Below are 15,305 nucleotides of genomic sequence, written 5' to 3'. Positions count from 1 at the left end.
AAAAAGGAGAGAAATGGATAATGGAGAGGAACAAGAAATTGAAGGAACTTGCAACAAAAGACAACAAAGGAAGCGAGAGGCGACAGCATATGGCGCAGACAAAGAGAAAACAGGAGGAGGGGGAGAAGAGAGAAAGTGAGAAAGAGAAAACAAAGATGTGATGGTGCAAAACAAAAGAAATACGAGAAAGAGAAGTAGACAATGACATGTAAAGAGGGAGAAAAAAGAAAAAGGAGAGGAAAGAGAGAAAGTGTATGGGAACGAGAGTCAAAAAGAAGTTTAGTAAAATGGAGAAAGATTAAGGTGTGGACAGACAGTGAATAAAAGAGGAGAGAAGATAGGGAATGTAGAAGTGAAGAGAAATGTGTTCAAACTTTTTATCTGAAAGGATATTATCTGGGGTATTTTTCCTCAGGCTGCCCATATCATAGCTTAGCTCAATATTCGGGAAGTGGATTTTCTTCCTTAATCAAAAAACAAGGCAGGAAGCACTACTTGGATCCGACAGTAATGAAACACAAAGCAGGTGCTCCTGATGCAAGGACTGGTATAATACTGTCTACAGATTTCCCTGATTGTGCTCTGTGTGATTGGATTTGGCAAAGATATTACAGACAGATCTGCCATACAGAAAATAAAGAACATCCTAATGCGAGTTCGGTGGTCTACACACTTTCTCTCACCTCCACACAGCTCTTCATGCCTGCAGCGGCAGCGTAGTGCAGACAGGTGCTGTGGTGATTGTCGGTGGCGTTGACATTGGCCTTCTCGTACTGGCCTCCCTCCAGCCTGGCCCCGGTCCAGCTCAGGATCATCTATTGGCGGGGGAACCCACAAATACACACACACAACATTTTTCGAAAGTAACGACTTTAAATAATACACTTTTTCACACCAACATGTGAGTTTGTACACTGAACTATACCTGCAAGCAGTCCGCACGACGCTGCTCGTCCCTCTGGGGTCGGGCCAGTCGGGGTGACAGCGCTCCCTCTGACAGCAGCAGGATCTGTGGGCCTTGGCACAGCACGTGGAGGCATGTCTCGTTGTGCACATTGCGCTTGTTGGGGTTCCCCTCTTTACTGAACAGGAAGGACCTATACGATGCAGGCAAGAAAGACGGGATTAAGTCAAATTAAAGAAGGCTTAAGGACAAAACAAGCTCAGAGGAGTTCAGAATGGAGGTGGGAAGAGAAGAAAGAATTGACAGCAAGAGGAAGAAGGCTTCAATCAGAGGGTGAACGGGATGGTGGAAGAGAAAAGTGAAGCGTGCTTAAGACAGAGACAGATGTGGAGGAAGGAGTAGATGGAGGGATGAGTGGAGATGAGATGAGGATAAAGTATGGTGGTGAGATGGATTGTGAGATGAGCGTTGGTGGGTTAGAAGAGCAGTAGAGAGGGGGAGGAGAAGAAAGATGGCAGAATATTGACTATTTCTGTTTAACATCTCTGAGATAATGGACATGCTGGCTGGGAGGTGCACACACACACACACACACACACACACACACACACACACACACACACACACACACACACACACACACACACACACACACACACACACACACAGTGATGGATGTGCCAGTTGCACTGGGAGCCAGGCTGTGGTTGCAGTTCTGTTTAGTAAATAGTTTTTCTCTGCTCTTTGTCTGTCAAAACCTCCATTTACTGATTAGCTTTCTGCTCTTTCATTTGGCTCCACCTATTTTTTCCTCTTCAAGTTTCTTTCCCATCATTTTGAAAACTTCCATCTCTCCTTTTCTGCCCTATACTTTTTTCTCCTCCTCTACTATGTCCTTTTCCATTGTCTTTTGTCTTCTTCCATTTGACATCCTCGTCTACATTATCCTACGGCAGCTGCCTGTTAAACTGTTCTTTTTCATCGTAACATGAATAGTGGTGCATTTGCAAAGACCTTCTCACATTCAACATGCACATTCAACAAAAAAGAAGAAAATAATAGGATGTCATTGGATTTCCACTGGTTGAATACATACAAAAATGTTGCAAAACCTCTCTGCTCCCTCTGCAATTTGGACACAGCAGCAGCAGCCACTATTGAATTAGTGTTTGAATGTTTCCTTATTGTGCAGCCTTACAGGCTATTCTTCCACTGCTGTCCTGCTCTTCCACTTTTGACCTTCTCATCCTGTCAGCCACAAGCCCCTGCAGCCTCCTACTAATGACAGTGCACTGCCAATTCACCCACACAGCAATAATCACTAATTATTCCCCTCTCAACTACAACCCAACAGACCCCACCTTAGTTTACACACACGCGTACACGGACAAAGCCTGGTGTTCAGGATGGATGGCCGTAATATCAGTCTACTAGAAACAACAGGCTAGGGACGTCACATGTTTTGCTGCACTTGTCGAGCACCAAAGCTGTTCAGACCGTACAATAAACTGACGAGGGCAGCAGACCTCAGGGGAGAGTTAAAATGGTACAATTCACACTGATATACTGAAATAGTTTGTGATGTGTGACCAAAAAGGAAGCAAACCTGCCCTCACACAAAAATAAAAAAGGGGAGCTGTTGGGAAGTTGCTCTGTGTTGACAAAGACATCTGCTTTATGCCTTGGCCTTCTTCAAACAACAGAAATGAATTGTTCACAATGAGTAACCAAGTCACAGTTGTTATTTACATGTTTATAACACTGTGTTCTCAGTTGTTGTGGAGGAAGGGTTACACTTCCTGAACTACACCCATTTTTCCAGTAATAGGTCAACTTGTGATTTCCCAGTTTGCACATCTCTTGGGATTACCAGCCAATCCAACCCACGGAGACAAATAAACAAGGAACACATACATGTTAAAAATAATCTGAAAAACAGACTCTGCATCTACCGGCTCACGCTTGTCCTCTGAGTCTTTATTTTGTCTGCGATTTCTTGGTCGTCTATCTGCTTGCCTCTGTCCAATCGAGCTGCTGGAACAAAGGAGCATTTCCTCTGATACTTATCAGGAGCAGAGCACTGCGTTCAGCACGCCTCTCTGGCCCATTATAGGTTAGTAGGAAGGGACACAAATAGCACACCAATTGATTCACTGCGTTACATTCACAGACTCGGACGCATTAAGCAGTTGTGGAGTCACACAGTTTCCCTCCTCAAAACACATGCACATGTGCACACATGCAGATGCACAGATAATTGACTGGCATTTCAAACAGCTTCCTCTGACCCCCCCCCTGTAATCATGGAAAGAAAGGGCAAGAGAGAGGAAGAGTGCGAGGAGGAGGAGGAGGAGGAGGTGGTGAGGACAGCTATTTAGTCACTGAATCAGCTGTCTTGGTCATGACCAGCAGCCTGATTATCCCTGCAGGGGGTAAAAAGACACACTGGTGTCTTGATCTCTGTATGTTTTTTAGTTTGACTCCTTTCTTTTAGGTTGTGTTAGACTCACTCCCCTTTATTGTTTCTTTCAAAACATTAACTAAGTGAGGGTATGCTGGTCTGTGTGTACACCTGTTTCAAACAAGTATGCATGCAGTGAAACTCCTTACAGCACAATAACCACGCAGTAAATTCAAATCTGTTAATGCTCTTAAAGTGGCACTGCAGTGATTTAGTACTGCACTTTCATTAAGTTGGGGGACTCAAGAAAGAGATTAAAAAGAATGAAATGAAATCTACACAGCAGAAGCAGAGATATCTTGACTTAGTAAGGGACAAGTTCCAGTGCAACTCAATAATGTTTCTCAATTGTGAATGACTTCCGGATGGGAGCCGAAACGTCATTGTCCAGATGACTACGACTGAAACCTTTTCTACATGCTTTCTGATATAAATTTGAAGCCCAATTTGAGATTACCCTGATGAAATCATTAGTTATTTTACCAGCTCCTCCAGAACCACAGAAGATCATCATACAGCTGTTTCCACAGGCTGAGTAGTACTCCTCATGACGAGTACACTGAACTTCATGTGTAATATTATGTGTCCCTTTCATGTTTGCTTTTTGTTGAGACTCTCACAGTTGCTCATTCCAGTAATTGGTCCATTTTGAGGCTGTACTTTGCAGTTTTGTTAATCAGTGTTGGTGTGGGTCGAATTGTGTCTGATTGCCAATGTTCTTGATGGCTAATGCACTTTTTCTGTGTCTGGCATATGATTGACAACATGATTTTGAGACTTGTAACATAATTTACACAATTTGACAGTATATGTGACTGGCCTCTTTGGTCTTCCATGCAACAAGTTCTCTTACTTGCCATAAAAACTCAATTATGAAAATGGTAATTTTCTATTAAAGCTGACGTACTGCTAATTGTTATTCAATTTAATATGACTCACTTGCATAACTGCTTTTGTAACTGTCTTGGATAACTGCTTAACAACATTACAAGCTGCAGTCTCAAAAATGACAATGTCAAATTCAATCAACAACCTCTGACATTCTCAACCAAATCCAAACCAAAAAAAAACATGTTTTTTACCTGAGCAGCCGTGTCATGGCGTGGCGGCAGACATAGTGCAGGGCCGTGTTGTGCTGGTACTGCTCTCCGTACGATGCATTCGGGTCCAGGCCATCCCTGAACTGAGGGTTTCCCTCATACAGCTGCCAGGCCAGGGCCTCGTCACCACCCACCAGGGCCTTGCGGAACTTGGTGGCTGTGTTGCCCATGGCTTCAAGCTTACAAAGGGCCGCTTCAAGGGAGCTGTGGCAGATGCCCGTCTGCCTGTCTATGCCTCCCTCCTCCTCCTCCTTCCTCCTCCTTCCTCCTCGTCCCTCCTCCTCCTCCCCCGTTCAACACAGGTCACAACTTAGAGCAACATGGTTCAGTGTTTTCCTGCCCTGTAAGTAAAAGAGAGAGGGGGGATGATTGATTAGAGGAAAAGGATGGTGGAAAGAGGGACATGAGAAGAGGAAAGAATTAAAATGAGTGGGGGAAAAAAGGCTGGTGAAGGTAGGAAAAGGGAAAAAAATAACAAGACAGAAATCGGAAAGTGAAGAAGTAGGGAGACAGATGGAAAGGGAGAGACAGAGAGAGCAGCTTAATCAATCAGTCCATCCATCGATCAGCAGCATTGAGGATGTTATCTTACCGGAAATAGAGGGGAAAACGAAGGGACAGAAGAAAGAAGCTAGAAAGACAGAAATAATTATAATGAGGGCAGGCAAGAGGGGAAGGTTAATGATATCCAAGCCATCGATTTGTTAGTCAGTTGATGAAAAGGCACAGTCAATATTACCACAGCTGGCCACTGCGAGTCCATTTAGCTTGCGTTTGTGAGGAATTTGCATATTTAAGGCTGTTTACATGCTTGTCTGCTACTGGAGATATGGGCGTCTGAGTGTGTGTTATACCATGCAGCACTAATATGCTGGGCCCAAACCAGTTTTACTTTTGCCTCTCAGGCACTAAACCAAAGAAACACAGCTATGGCTGCTACAGTTTACTCTCCCAACAACAGCTTATAAACCTCCTGTAGATCCACAAGCTATCGTGATCATTTCATTATCTTCCTATCAATTTTCAATTCTACTTTATTGGCATGACGAGCATTTTTCATTTCACAAAAAATAAAAAACATGCAAACAAGAGTAATAACAGTGTGGTGAAAAGGAACAGATATGGGAAACAAACACACACTCTTTCTTGTCACTGTTTCTTGTTATTTTACATAATCACTATTTCCTTCCTCGTCTTCTCCACCTCTCCCCCTTTCTTTCTCTCTCTCACACAGACACACACAAACACAGTTTGTCCTGTCTTTAACACACACACACACACACACCATTACATCCTATAATGAGTGGAGTCTGTATGTGAGTGCATGTGGCTATGTGTGTGTATTGTGGGCCATTGAGGGTATCATTACAGTCTTCATTCTATGGCCATCTGTCTGGCCCTCACAAAGAGCCTCTTTTAGCCCGGCTACAGTTGGCCGCTGGCTGGCTCTGGAACATTTGAATAACGTGGCTGGCTACAGTGACAGACAGGGACGCAGACAGAGAAAACACACACTGACAGACGGAGAGATACAGGCCGCGCAGAAGCTGCTACCGCTGGCGAATAATAGCCAACATCTTGTAAGTTCTGCTCCTGTGATGCATGCAGTAGACTGGACCTTGTGTGTATATCTGGAGGGGTGGTGGTGGTGGTGGGGGGTTACTATAGTTAATAGGTCAGTCTGTCTGTTTGGCTCTCTGTTTTGTGCACACTGGTTTATTTCCAGTTCACTTCACTCCTCTGTGTATCTCCGCCAGTCTCTCTCTGTCTCTCTTACTAAATAAGGACAGGAAGTCGGGACACGGAGGAACTTTGGAATTTCAGGGATCGCAAGTCCTGCTACTTGCACTTGGCAGTGACAGTGCAATTATTACAATTATACTATTACAAAAGCTTTTTGAGCATACACGTCAATTAGTGTTTGGTGGAGTGAGGCTGAGGAAGTGTTTCACTCCTTGTTGACCAGACACTCGTCCTGTTAGCCTTACATTCAAATTTTAAATTACACTCGTACCACTGGTCTACACAGAACAGGCCTCTAGTACGGTATTCCATATTTTAGGCAATGACTCATGAGCTCAAGAATCCCAAACACAGGAATATTGTCTGGAAATCTTGTCTGATGATTCCTGCTGACAAGAACTCAAATCATAGCACTCTCGGTTTCCTGAAAACTCATTTAGACAAAATGAAAACATCATAATGTTTTACAAGCAATATCGCAAATTATGATGATATTTTGGGTGTGACTGTCTTGTTTCTTTTCATATACAGACGGGTGACAAATTAAAGGAAAAACCAACATAAAGTGTCTTAGTAAGGTGCTGGGCCACCACGTGCCGCCAGAACAGCTTCAGCGCGCCTTGGCATTGTTTCTGCAAGTCTCTGGATCTCGACTGGAGGGATGGAGCACCATTCTTCCAAAAGATATTCCCTGTTTGGTGTTTTGATGATGGAGGTGGAGAGCGTAAACCATGCCAGCAAAATGCCCCCCACAGCATAACAGAGCCACCGGATCCCCTCACTGTTGGGGTCAAGCATTCAGGCCTGTACCGTTCACTTGGTGTACGCCACACATGCACTCGACCACTTGTCGAGAATATGGTGAAGGATGACTCATCTGACCAGATCAACCCCCCCCAATATCTCTGTAGACCAGTGCCTATGGTTTTTGCACCACTGAACTCTCAAATGTGCATTAATCTTTGCGCGGTCAACCACAGCTTCCGACCCTGTTTGTTGATGTCTTTCCCATAGATCTAAATGCAGATGTCACTTGTCACTGTTCCTATTGAAACACTAGCCAGATGAGCAGTCTGTGAGTGAAGCTCCTGCCATCCATGCCCCAACAATCAACCCTCTTTTAAAGTCATTCAGATCTTTTCCTCTTGCCATCTTGAAACAAAATCAGAATCAACTGGGCCTGCTCTGCATTTTTATACATGCCACATGCATGATTGGATGTTAAGTGCTTAATTGTACCAGTGCACCTGTGTGGAACCATCTGCATTCGTTATGTTTCTCCAATTTGTTACCCGTCTGTATATACACACAAGGGGTTAGAGCTTAAATGGTTAGTCAATAAATCAATCGACAGAAAATCAATACAACTATTAAATAGCTTTCCAAGCAAAAACACTAATCATTCTCTGGTTCCAACTTGTCTAGCGTGAAGATTTGCTGCTTTTCTCTGTTGTATGTCTTTCGGTTTTGGACTGCTGGTTGAACAAAACAAGACATTTTAAGACTCGAGGAAATTGTGTTGGGCAGTATTTTCTAGCATTTTGTAGAATAAACAATTAATTGATTGCCAAGAAAGTAGATTTAGTCAGATTAGTGCTGTAAGTATCCATTATCTTCAGTCAAAAATGTACCAATTTTTCTCCAATAATCGCTTAAATGTTTGGTCAATAAAATGCCAGAAAATGGTGAAAAATAACCATCACAATTTCCTAAAGCCAAAGATTATGTCTTAAAAAGTCCCAAACACCAAAGATATTCAGTTTACAATGATATAAAACAGAGAAACGCAGCTAATCCACACTTTTGAGAAAACTGAACTTGAGTGTTTGGTAGTTATGCTTGATAAATGACTACAAATGATAACAAAAGAAGTTGCCAATTAATGTTCTGCTAATCAACTGACTAATCCTTTCAGATCTAATGAAAACAATCATTAGTTACAGTCCTTCAAGGGGTGCTGTTTGTCATATCAAGATATTAATATCATACTGATATATATCTCAGGTTTATGATAAGTTTCAGCGGTCCAGTTATGATTGATCATAGACTTTACAGAAAGAAATCCAGACACAGCATTTCAACCCTACCTGGCAGCACTTTAAAAGTGAAATCTACAGTTACTACTCTGTTACTGTCCCTATTATTACATGTCTTTAAAACAGAAACCACCCACTGTGATGCCATTACAGTTATCAAAACTTGCTGTCAGCTGATACACATCCACTCAGACACCTCAGTCAAAGTGTGGGTGGATCATGCTGCTGTATAAACTGACAGTCAGGTTGTCAAAACAGACACAAAAAAACTTATATGAGGGAGTCAAAGTGAGGCAAGAGCTGCATAATTAGATACAGTGCAAGTTACTTCAATAGCACTTCGGCATTTACCAGAATTAGCTAGGTCACCGTGTATCAGCTAAATATTCAGGTCAGACCTCGTGTGGTTACCCCTGAAGAAGTGTGTCAGCATGAAATGGAGCACAAAACAAACAGCAGCCGACTTCTCTCTGCTTGTTTCTGTCCATGCGGCCCCTCGGTTAAAGCTCCTTTGTTCAACACACTGACAGTCCGTGTGAATTACTAACCCAACTGGAAAGCGAGTGTTAGGTGTAGGTAGCCCGAAATGCTGCAGATAAAACGCACTACCTTGGGTGTTAACGTTTTTCCCACGTTAAAACGTTAACACCCAAAGCAGCCTACCTTCCAGTCGCTACCGAAGCTAGCAAACCGTCTCTCTCTCGGGTTTACGTTAGCGCGTTGTGTTAGCCTCAACTACCTCCGCTACAGCAGGGCAACAGCAAATCTCCGCCGTTTTACTTACACTGTCGTTTCACTTGGTCACTAGTCGCACATTCGGAAACCTCCGTAAATCGAGGGCCATTATCTTATCACTGTCATTCGCATCCACGGCTGCTTTTCCGCTGAACCATCCTCTCTGCCACCGGACCCGGCGGGGGCGATGATGCTGCTGCTGCTGAGAGCGGAGGGGCGAGACTGACTGGATCGCTTCTGTATGTTGTTGTGGCTGCCAAAGAGAAAAGCGTACTGCGCATGCTCTGGCAGCAACTGTCACACGGAGGGCTCTCACCTGATTGGTCGGTTGTCTGGGCTCGCTGGGTGGTTTTGTTTTAGTTCATTTTGTAAAATTGTATTTAGTATTTTTGTATTGTATTTGTATTTTATAAAGAAGAAGATATTTTTAAAGAATATATATGATACTGTAAGACAGTGTGGAATTAGATCATTTAAACAACCGTAAAGCTGCTTAAGTTGAAATAAAAGTAGACAACTGTATGTTAAGGGGTTCATTTGTCAGTTTCTGGGCTTGTAGTTGTGGCTGATCTGGTCCTTCACAGTGGTGATAGTATTCATCAGATCCTGTAATTGGGTAAAAGTAGCAATATCACAATGTGCAACTCCCCCATTACAACTAAAAGTCCTGAAGTAAAAGTAATTTTCAGCATAATGTGCTCAACGTTAAAGTATGATTGTGGATAAAAATGTCACCTATGAGTTATATTAATATTTATGACATCAGTTCCCAAACTTTTTGGCTTGTGACCCTTGATCCAGCAACTCCTAGGGAGGTCCTGACCTCCAGGTGGGGAACCACTGTATTATATAATTGGATTGTTAATACTGATGTATTAATGTATAACCAACATTTTAATGTTGTAGCTGGTCGAAGTGGAGTGGATAGGTTAATCTCTAACTCCCATATGTTTAATAAGCGGATCATCTGTTTCCCATGTAAACCCTTTGTCTGCAAAGGCACTAGTCACTACAGCTATCAAAGACATGTTGTGGAGGAAAAAGTGCAATATTTGCATCTGAACTGTAGAGGAGCAGAAGTATAAAGTAGTATAAAATGGAAGTACAGTAGTTGAGTAAATGTACTTACATTCCCCAACTTGTCCTCCACACTCATATATAAATCCATGAAATAATCATTACCCCAGACACAAAACATGGTCAGACTAAAGACTGTATTATTAGCAACAAAAATACAAAAATATACAAAATGATTACATGATACACAAATTATCATTGGTGCTGCTAATTTTCATAACACACCATTAAGCTACATTGTGACTTAATTAACCAATTTTGAAATATTAGGAACAAAGGGCTTAAAACCAAGTCTGAACCATCAAACAGCCCTTTGAAGGTCTGTCTGACAGTGAGGACCAGCCAAAATGTCCTCAATTTCCAAAAATGTCATCTCACCCAAGGTCTAAAACTCAAATTGGTCCTAAAAAAGATAGATGTACAAGTACACATGGAAACACACTTCTAGTCATCATCCTGACAGCAAATGCCCATAATGCAGGCCTGACACAGGGAAGCCTCATGTGGCTTGGTCTTCTTGGTAAAACGTGCTGACGAGGCACTGTTATCATCATCGTCGTCCTCATCTCCGTAGCAATTCTTCCGGATTCTACGGATCAGTCTGAGAAAGGCTTCTTCCACCTCTTTCTTGTAAAAACCAGGGAGATAAAACTCATCGTCTTGGCATTGCCGACAGGCCTGTCCAAAGGGCCGCATGATCACCGTCCCCCGGTCACTCCGCAGCCGGTAGCGGAACAACACCACCACCCGTGCTGAAGACCAGGTCTTGTTGCAGGATTCACACTTGAAACTGGGGGGGAAATGAGAAGACAAATAATGAGTCACAGGGTTAGTGAGATTCTACCTGAGGGTCAGCAGCTATTCCTGTAAGTTATCAATGTTTTTAAAATTAAGTTTCTGAATTGTTAAACATTTCAATTGAAAAGGGTCAATATTCCCATAACTAATTAAGTACAATTTTGAGGTACTTGTACTTTAGATAGATAGATGCTTTATTTTCATTGCATGTCAAACACAGCGAAATTTGGTTTGGCAGTAATCCACTCCACTTAGCAGCGTATATTGTACTTAAGTATAATTTTGAGGTACTTGTACTTTACTTGAGAATTTCAATTTTATGCTACTTTATATACTTTACTACATTTTTGGAGGCAAATATTGTACTTTTTACACCACTACATGTATTTGATCGCTTTAGTTACTAGCTAGTTTGCAGATTTAGGTTATTAATACAAAATATAAATCAACTAATACATAATGATATATTATAGGTTAAGCTACCCAGCACTATATAAAATAATAACAATAATAACAAATAGCTCCACATTTACAAGCTGCAACATTAAAGTGATGAACACATTAATGCATCAATAATTATAATCCAGTAATATGATATATATGATTCTGAAATGGGGCCATTTTGCATAATGAGTACTTTTAAGTTTGGGTACTTATAGTATATTTTGATGCTAATACTTTTATACTTTCACTTAAGTAAGATTTGAAAGTATCTTACACTGTAGTATTGCCACTTTTACTCAAGTCAAATATCTGAACACGTCTTGCACCACTGGTTAAATCACATCTTCTGAGTTGCCATAAAGCAGGATGACTTGCCCTCTTTAACCAGGGTGCAGTACCAGGTTTTTCCACAGAATGACACTGTTTTAATACATGACCTGCTCCCTATCACACAATCACTTCATCACATGACCTGGCATGAAGTTGCATCAGGCATGAGGAAGAGTCTGAGAAACCACAGACAAAGTGTATATTCAGCCAACTACTATGACAGCAGTTTATCCACCTTGACCTGAATGTCTATTACTGTAGATAGTTTAAAGTTTGGCTATATCCTGATACTTTGAGAATATAGAACAATACGTACTTTCCATAAGCACAGTGGGAGTAGACCTTCCAGCCTCTCTTCCTCTCCTCCTTGGTGACTTTGTCTGTCTGGCTGTAGCTAAAGTTGAGAGTCCACTGGTCTCCATAGTCCAGCTCATTGTCATCGTTCAGCAATTCATCAAAGGTGTCCACCCACAAGGAGGGAACCCAATCTGCACGAGTGGAAATAAAAAAAAAACATTGAGGGGAAAAAAGAAATGCAAGGTGGTAGCTTTACAGTCAATAAAATAAACGTCTTTGTGTAAAAACAACAACAGACACTTCTCTTCCTGGTAAATGACCAAACTCTCAGCATGTACAATGAACTGAAAATATGCTTCTTTTTAAAAAAATAGTTCCTAGACCAAAATAATAATAATTTTTGTCAGGTCTGCCTTTTGGAAATTAGGGTCACACTTTTATCTTTTTTAATCAAACTTTCTGAATTAACATCACACGAAAAACAAAATGCTGTAAATGTAGCCAATAATGAGCACTGGAAATGTTACAGCAATGGCGTCAAATTGATCAAAACAAACTCTGCATAGCACCAAATTAAAAAGCATGTTAACGCATTACACAGGAATGTAAATGATGTGTTACCTGTAGAGTTGCTCATGTTGTTCGATGATCTTTTGTCTGATCTGGTGGCCGAGCTGAAGCGACGTTTGACTTCCGAATGATGCTCTGCAGAAAGTCTCTTCTATATATTATCCCCCCGCAGCTCTTAGTCTGGAAAACGAAACTTAACATCATAGTTTCACTTTCCATGTTCCTGTGCAGAGCACAACACAACATCACGAGCGTTACGTCACTAAGTTGAAGGGGATTTTATCTCACAGATGATTACTGTGTTTTGTCATTGAGTGTTAATGACTGCGGGTCTTGATTCATAAACAGGCATATTGCATCATGTGTGGAACCCCAAAACCGACAGAAAGGCGGTAACAGATTATCAGACGAGTCAAAAATATAATTGAATATATCAATAAATAATACTGTAAAAAGAAACATGAAGCTTTATTCATTTCCATTAACTTCCAATCTGATGGTAGAAGACAATAGCTTTTTATTTTTTTCCAGTCAGTTGATAATTAAGTATTTCACTCTTTTGTTGAGCTCATTTTATTTTTCAGCTGCTTTGTTTCCTATTTTGTTGGTCTTTTTTCCTCCCTTTTTGTTATTAATTGTTGTTGTAACATCATTGCAAGTGTGACGTAAGTGATGACACATTTCAGCTGAAACACTCAAATCCAGTTCAGTTCAGTTCAGTTCAGTAGGGGGCAGCAGAAGACAGCTGGTAGTTTTCGCACAGACCACATGCTGCAGAGGACTTAATTGCAGTGCATTTGAACATAAGGGTGGCATCTTTTGCTGCACAGTGGAAACAAGTATTTTAAGGAGTCCTGGGATTTCCCAAAAGCCACTGCCTGTTTCTCAGAAGTAGGCAAACTGGATCAGCTTTCCATTGGTATCACATTAAGTAAATATACTTTAAATATCTTGGAAACTGGAGAGTTACTGCCAACCATTGGGGTCATCCTGTCGAGCTTTATCTGAATGACCCATCTGCCTAAACACACTGGCTTCACTGATTAAGTTCTCAATATAATTGTTGCAGGAGTTTCCCCCTTTAAGAATGTGTCCCTTCTTCTTGGTGAAGTAATGCCGGAGATTGATCACACACAAGTCAAAATGTGATCTTTCATTTATCCCTGAAGCCCATAGGACCGATTTTACCATGTCAGAAAAAATCTGAATAATATGTAGGTTAAAATAGTGTCATTTATATTAAAACACCTGTTGCTCAACCAGTTACCTGCAGCTGACCAGAAACAGAATCAACAATACAATCAAGTTAAAGTTTCACCAGTTTCACATACATGTACTGCATAGTATGTCTTTCTGTACACCCAGATGTATTTAACCAACTTCACACTTTCCACCTAAACATTAACGCCAAACACTATGAATGATGATGACCAGGTAGTATTTGTCTGAAACAGGTGCCCCATCAAGTTTAACTTGATGGGGCATTAACTGCTTTGTCCGCCTGTTCTTTTTAGTGACTGTCTGATATCCATCACATTACTGCATGTTTACCCTTCTATCAGTCCTGTTGATTGACAGTTCCTTCTTTCAGCGGGCTGAATTTGACACTCTTGGAAAATTCAAGCTCAAAGTGTTATTGGTGCAAACATTAATCTGTGTTGCCTTTCTACTTTGAAAGAGGGTCAAACTGTTTTTGATCTCTTGCTGTACCTCTGAAATGCTTTACACACCTAAACCTGTTGCATGTGTAGTTTCAACCTCAACTGCATAATTGACATATAAACTTTCCATAAGAGCCAAGAGTGCTCCCTGAGGTTCCCGCTGTCCTGTCTGGTGAAGTCGAAAATAAAGCTTTTGAATGTCTTCATATGGTTTGTTCTTGTGCTCAAGAAATATGTGTTGCTGTTTTAAACTTATTATTATTAATTAGTAGTAGTATTAGTATAGGTATAGTAGCAATAATTAATGCCAGTGTTGGAGCTCTGTAGAAATAGCATGATGGTGTCAAGCTGGTTTAATAAATACAACCCCTGTTTACTCAAATTTTGAATCCTGTCTGTAAAGTTATGTGTTTCCTGAATAATCATTACCAGCATTTTATGATAGTGGTAATAATAGGATCAGAAGGACAACACCTGTCACAGGTATGTAGTGACGCTGTTCCATCTCTTCTCTCACACACACAAAGACACACTTACTATAAATGAAAAACCTTGCACACACTGTTGGGACTTTCCTTCTTTTATTTCCTTTAGGTTGTTTACAGTTCGTGATAATGCCCCACCCAGAACTAAAAACTGATTAAAATGCTTGTCAGAGTCACCTGATAAGGTATGGAGCTCTGCTCAAAGCAGAAACACACACACACTCATTTGATAACACACACATGCAGGTTTGTCAGGCTCCTAAAACAAATCTCATTTAGAAGTACTTGACAGGGATTATTTATGTTATCTGCCGTAACAACATAATGACGATTACATAATCAGGTCTCTTAGTTACACAAACACACACACACACATACACACATATATATTTTAACAGTATTGTTTCACGTTTTGAGGATCATGTTTTACTCTCTTCCTTGTTAATAGCTGGTGAGAAGAATTATTTTGCAGGATCTTGTTCTGTGGGAAATAAAAGGACCTGCACACTGAAGAAACTAAAGGTGAAATATCATTATATGGTAGGTGGTAATGGGAATGTAGTGTCGTCTCATTGGCATCCATGTACACACTGCCACCCACCGCCCCCCCACACACACATACATAGCAACCCATATACTGTATAGTGTTGAAGCGCACATGTGT

At 41.2% G+C, this 15,305-nt stretch overlaps 2 protein-coding genes across 4 annotated transcripts in view; both read right to left on the bottom strand.

Moving 5' to 3' along the window:
- The window catches only part of LOC122863925 (ankyrin repeat and IBR domain-containing protein 1-like), a 24,147-nt gene extending 14,916 nt beyond the window's left edge, over positions 1-9,231 (bottom strand). The window contains exons 1-4 of one of the 3 annotated variants that reach the window (XM_044170796.1): positions 9,029-9,231; positions 4,448-4,806; positions 926-1,097; positions 684-815 (exon numbers count right to left, since the gene is read on the bottom strand). In XM_044170796.1, coding sequence (XP_044026731.1) covers positions 684-815; positions 926-1,097; positions 4,448-4,635 — 492 coding nt within the window. In that variant the 5' untranslated portion in view covers positions 4,636-4,806; positions 9,029-9,231. Of the gene's footprint in view, positions 1-673; positions 816-925; positions 1,098-4,447; positions 4,807-9,028 lie in introns of those variants that run through there. The other 2 variants (XM_044170795.1, XM_044170797.1) reach the window with 2 other exon arrangements.
- Positions 9,232-10,174: 943 nt separating this feature from the next.
- LOC122863926 (receptor-transporting protein 3-like) lies at positions 10,175-12,703 on the bottom strand. Its single transcript, XM_044170798.1, has 3 exons — positions 12,547-12,703; positions 11,945-12,116; positions 10,175-10,846 (listed from the first exon to the last, which is right to left on the bottom strand). Exons 1-3 carry the CDS (start codon positions 12,560-12,562, stop codon positions 10,501-10,503), a joined length of 534 nt encoding a protein of 177 aa, XP_044026733.1. The 5' UTR covers positions 12,563-12,703; the 3' UTR covers positions 10,175-10,500.
- Positions 12,704-15,305: the final 2,602 nt, after the last annotated feature.

Source organism: Siniperca chuatsi, linkage group LG17, assembly GCF_020085105.1.
Source record: "Siniperca chuatsi isolate FFG_IHB_CAS linkage group LG17, ASM2008510v1, whole genome shotgun sequence".
NCBI lineage: Eukaryota > Metazoa > Chordata > Actinopteri > Centrarchiformes > Sinipercidae > Siniperca > Siniperca chuatsi.
Note: the sequence above shows the minus strand (reverse complement) of the source record. Positions and strands in the feature narration are given on the sequence as shown.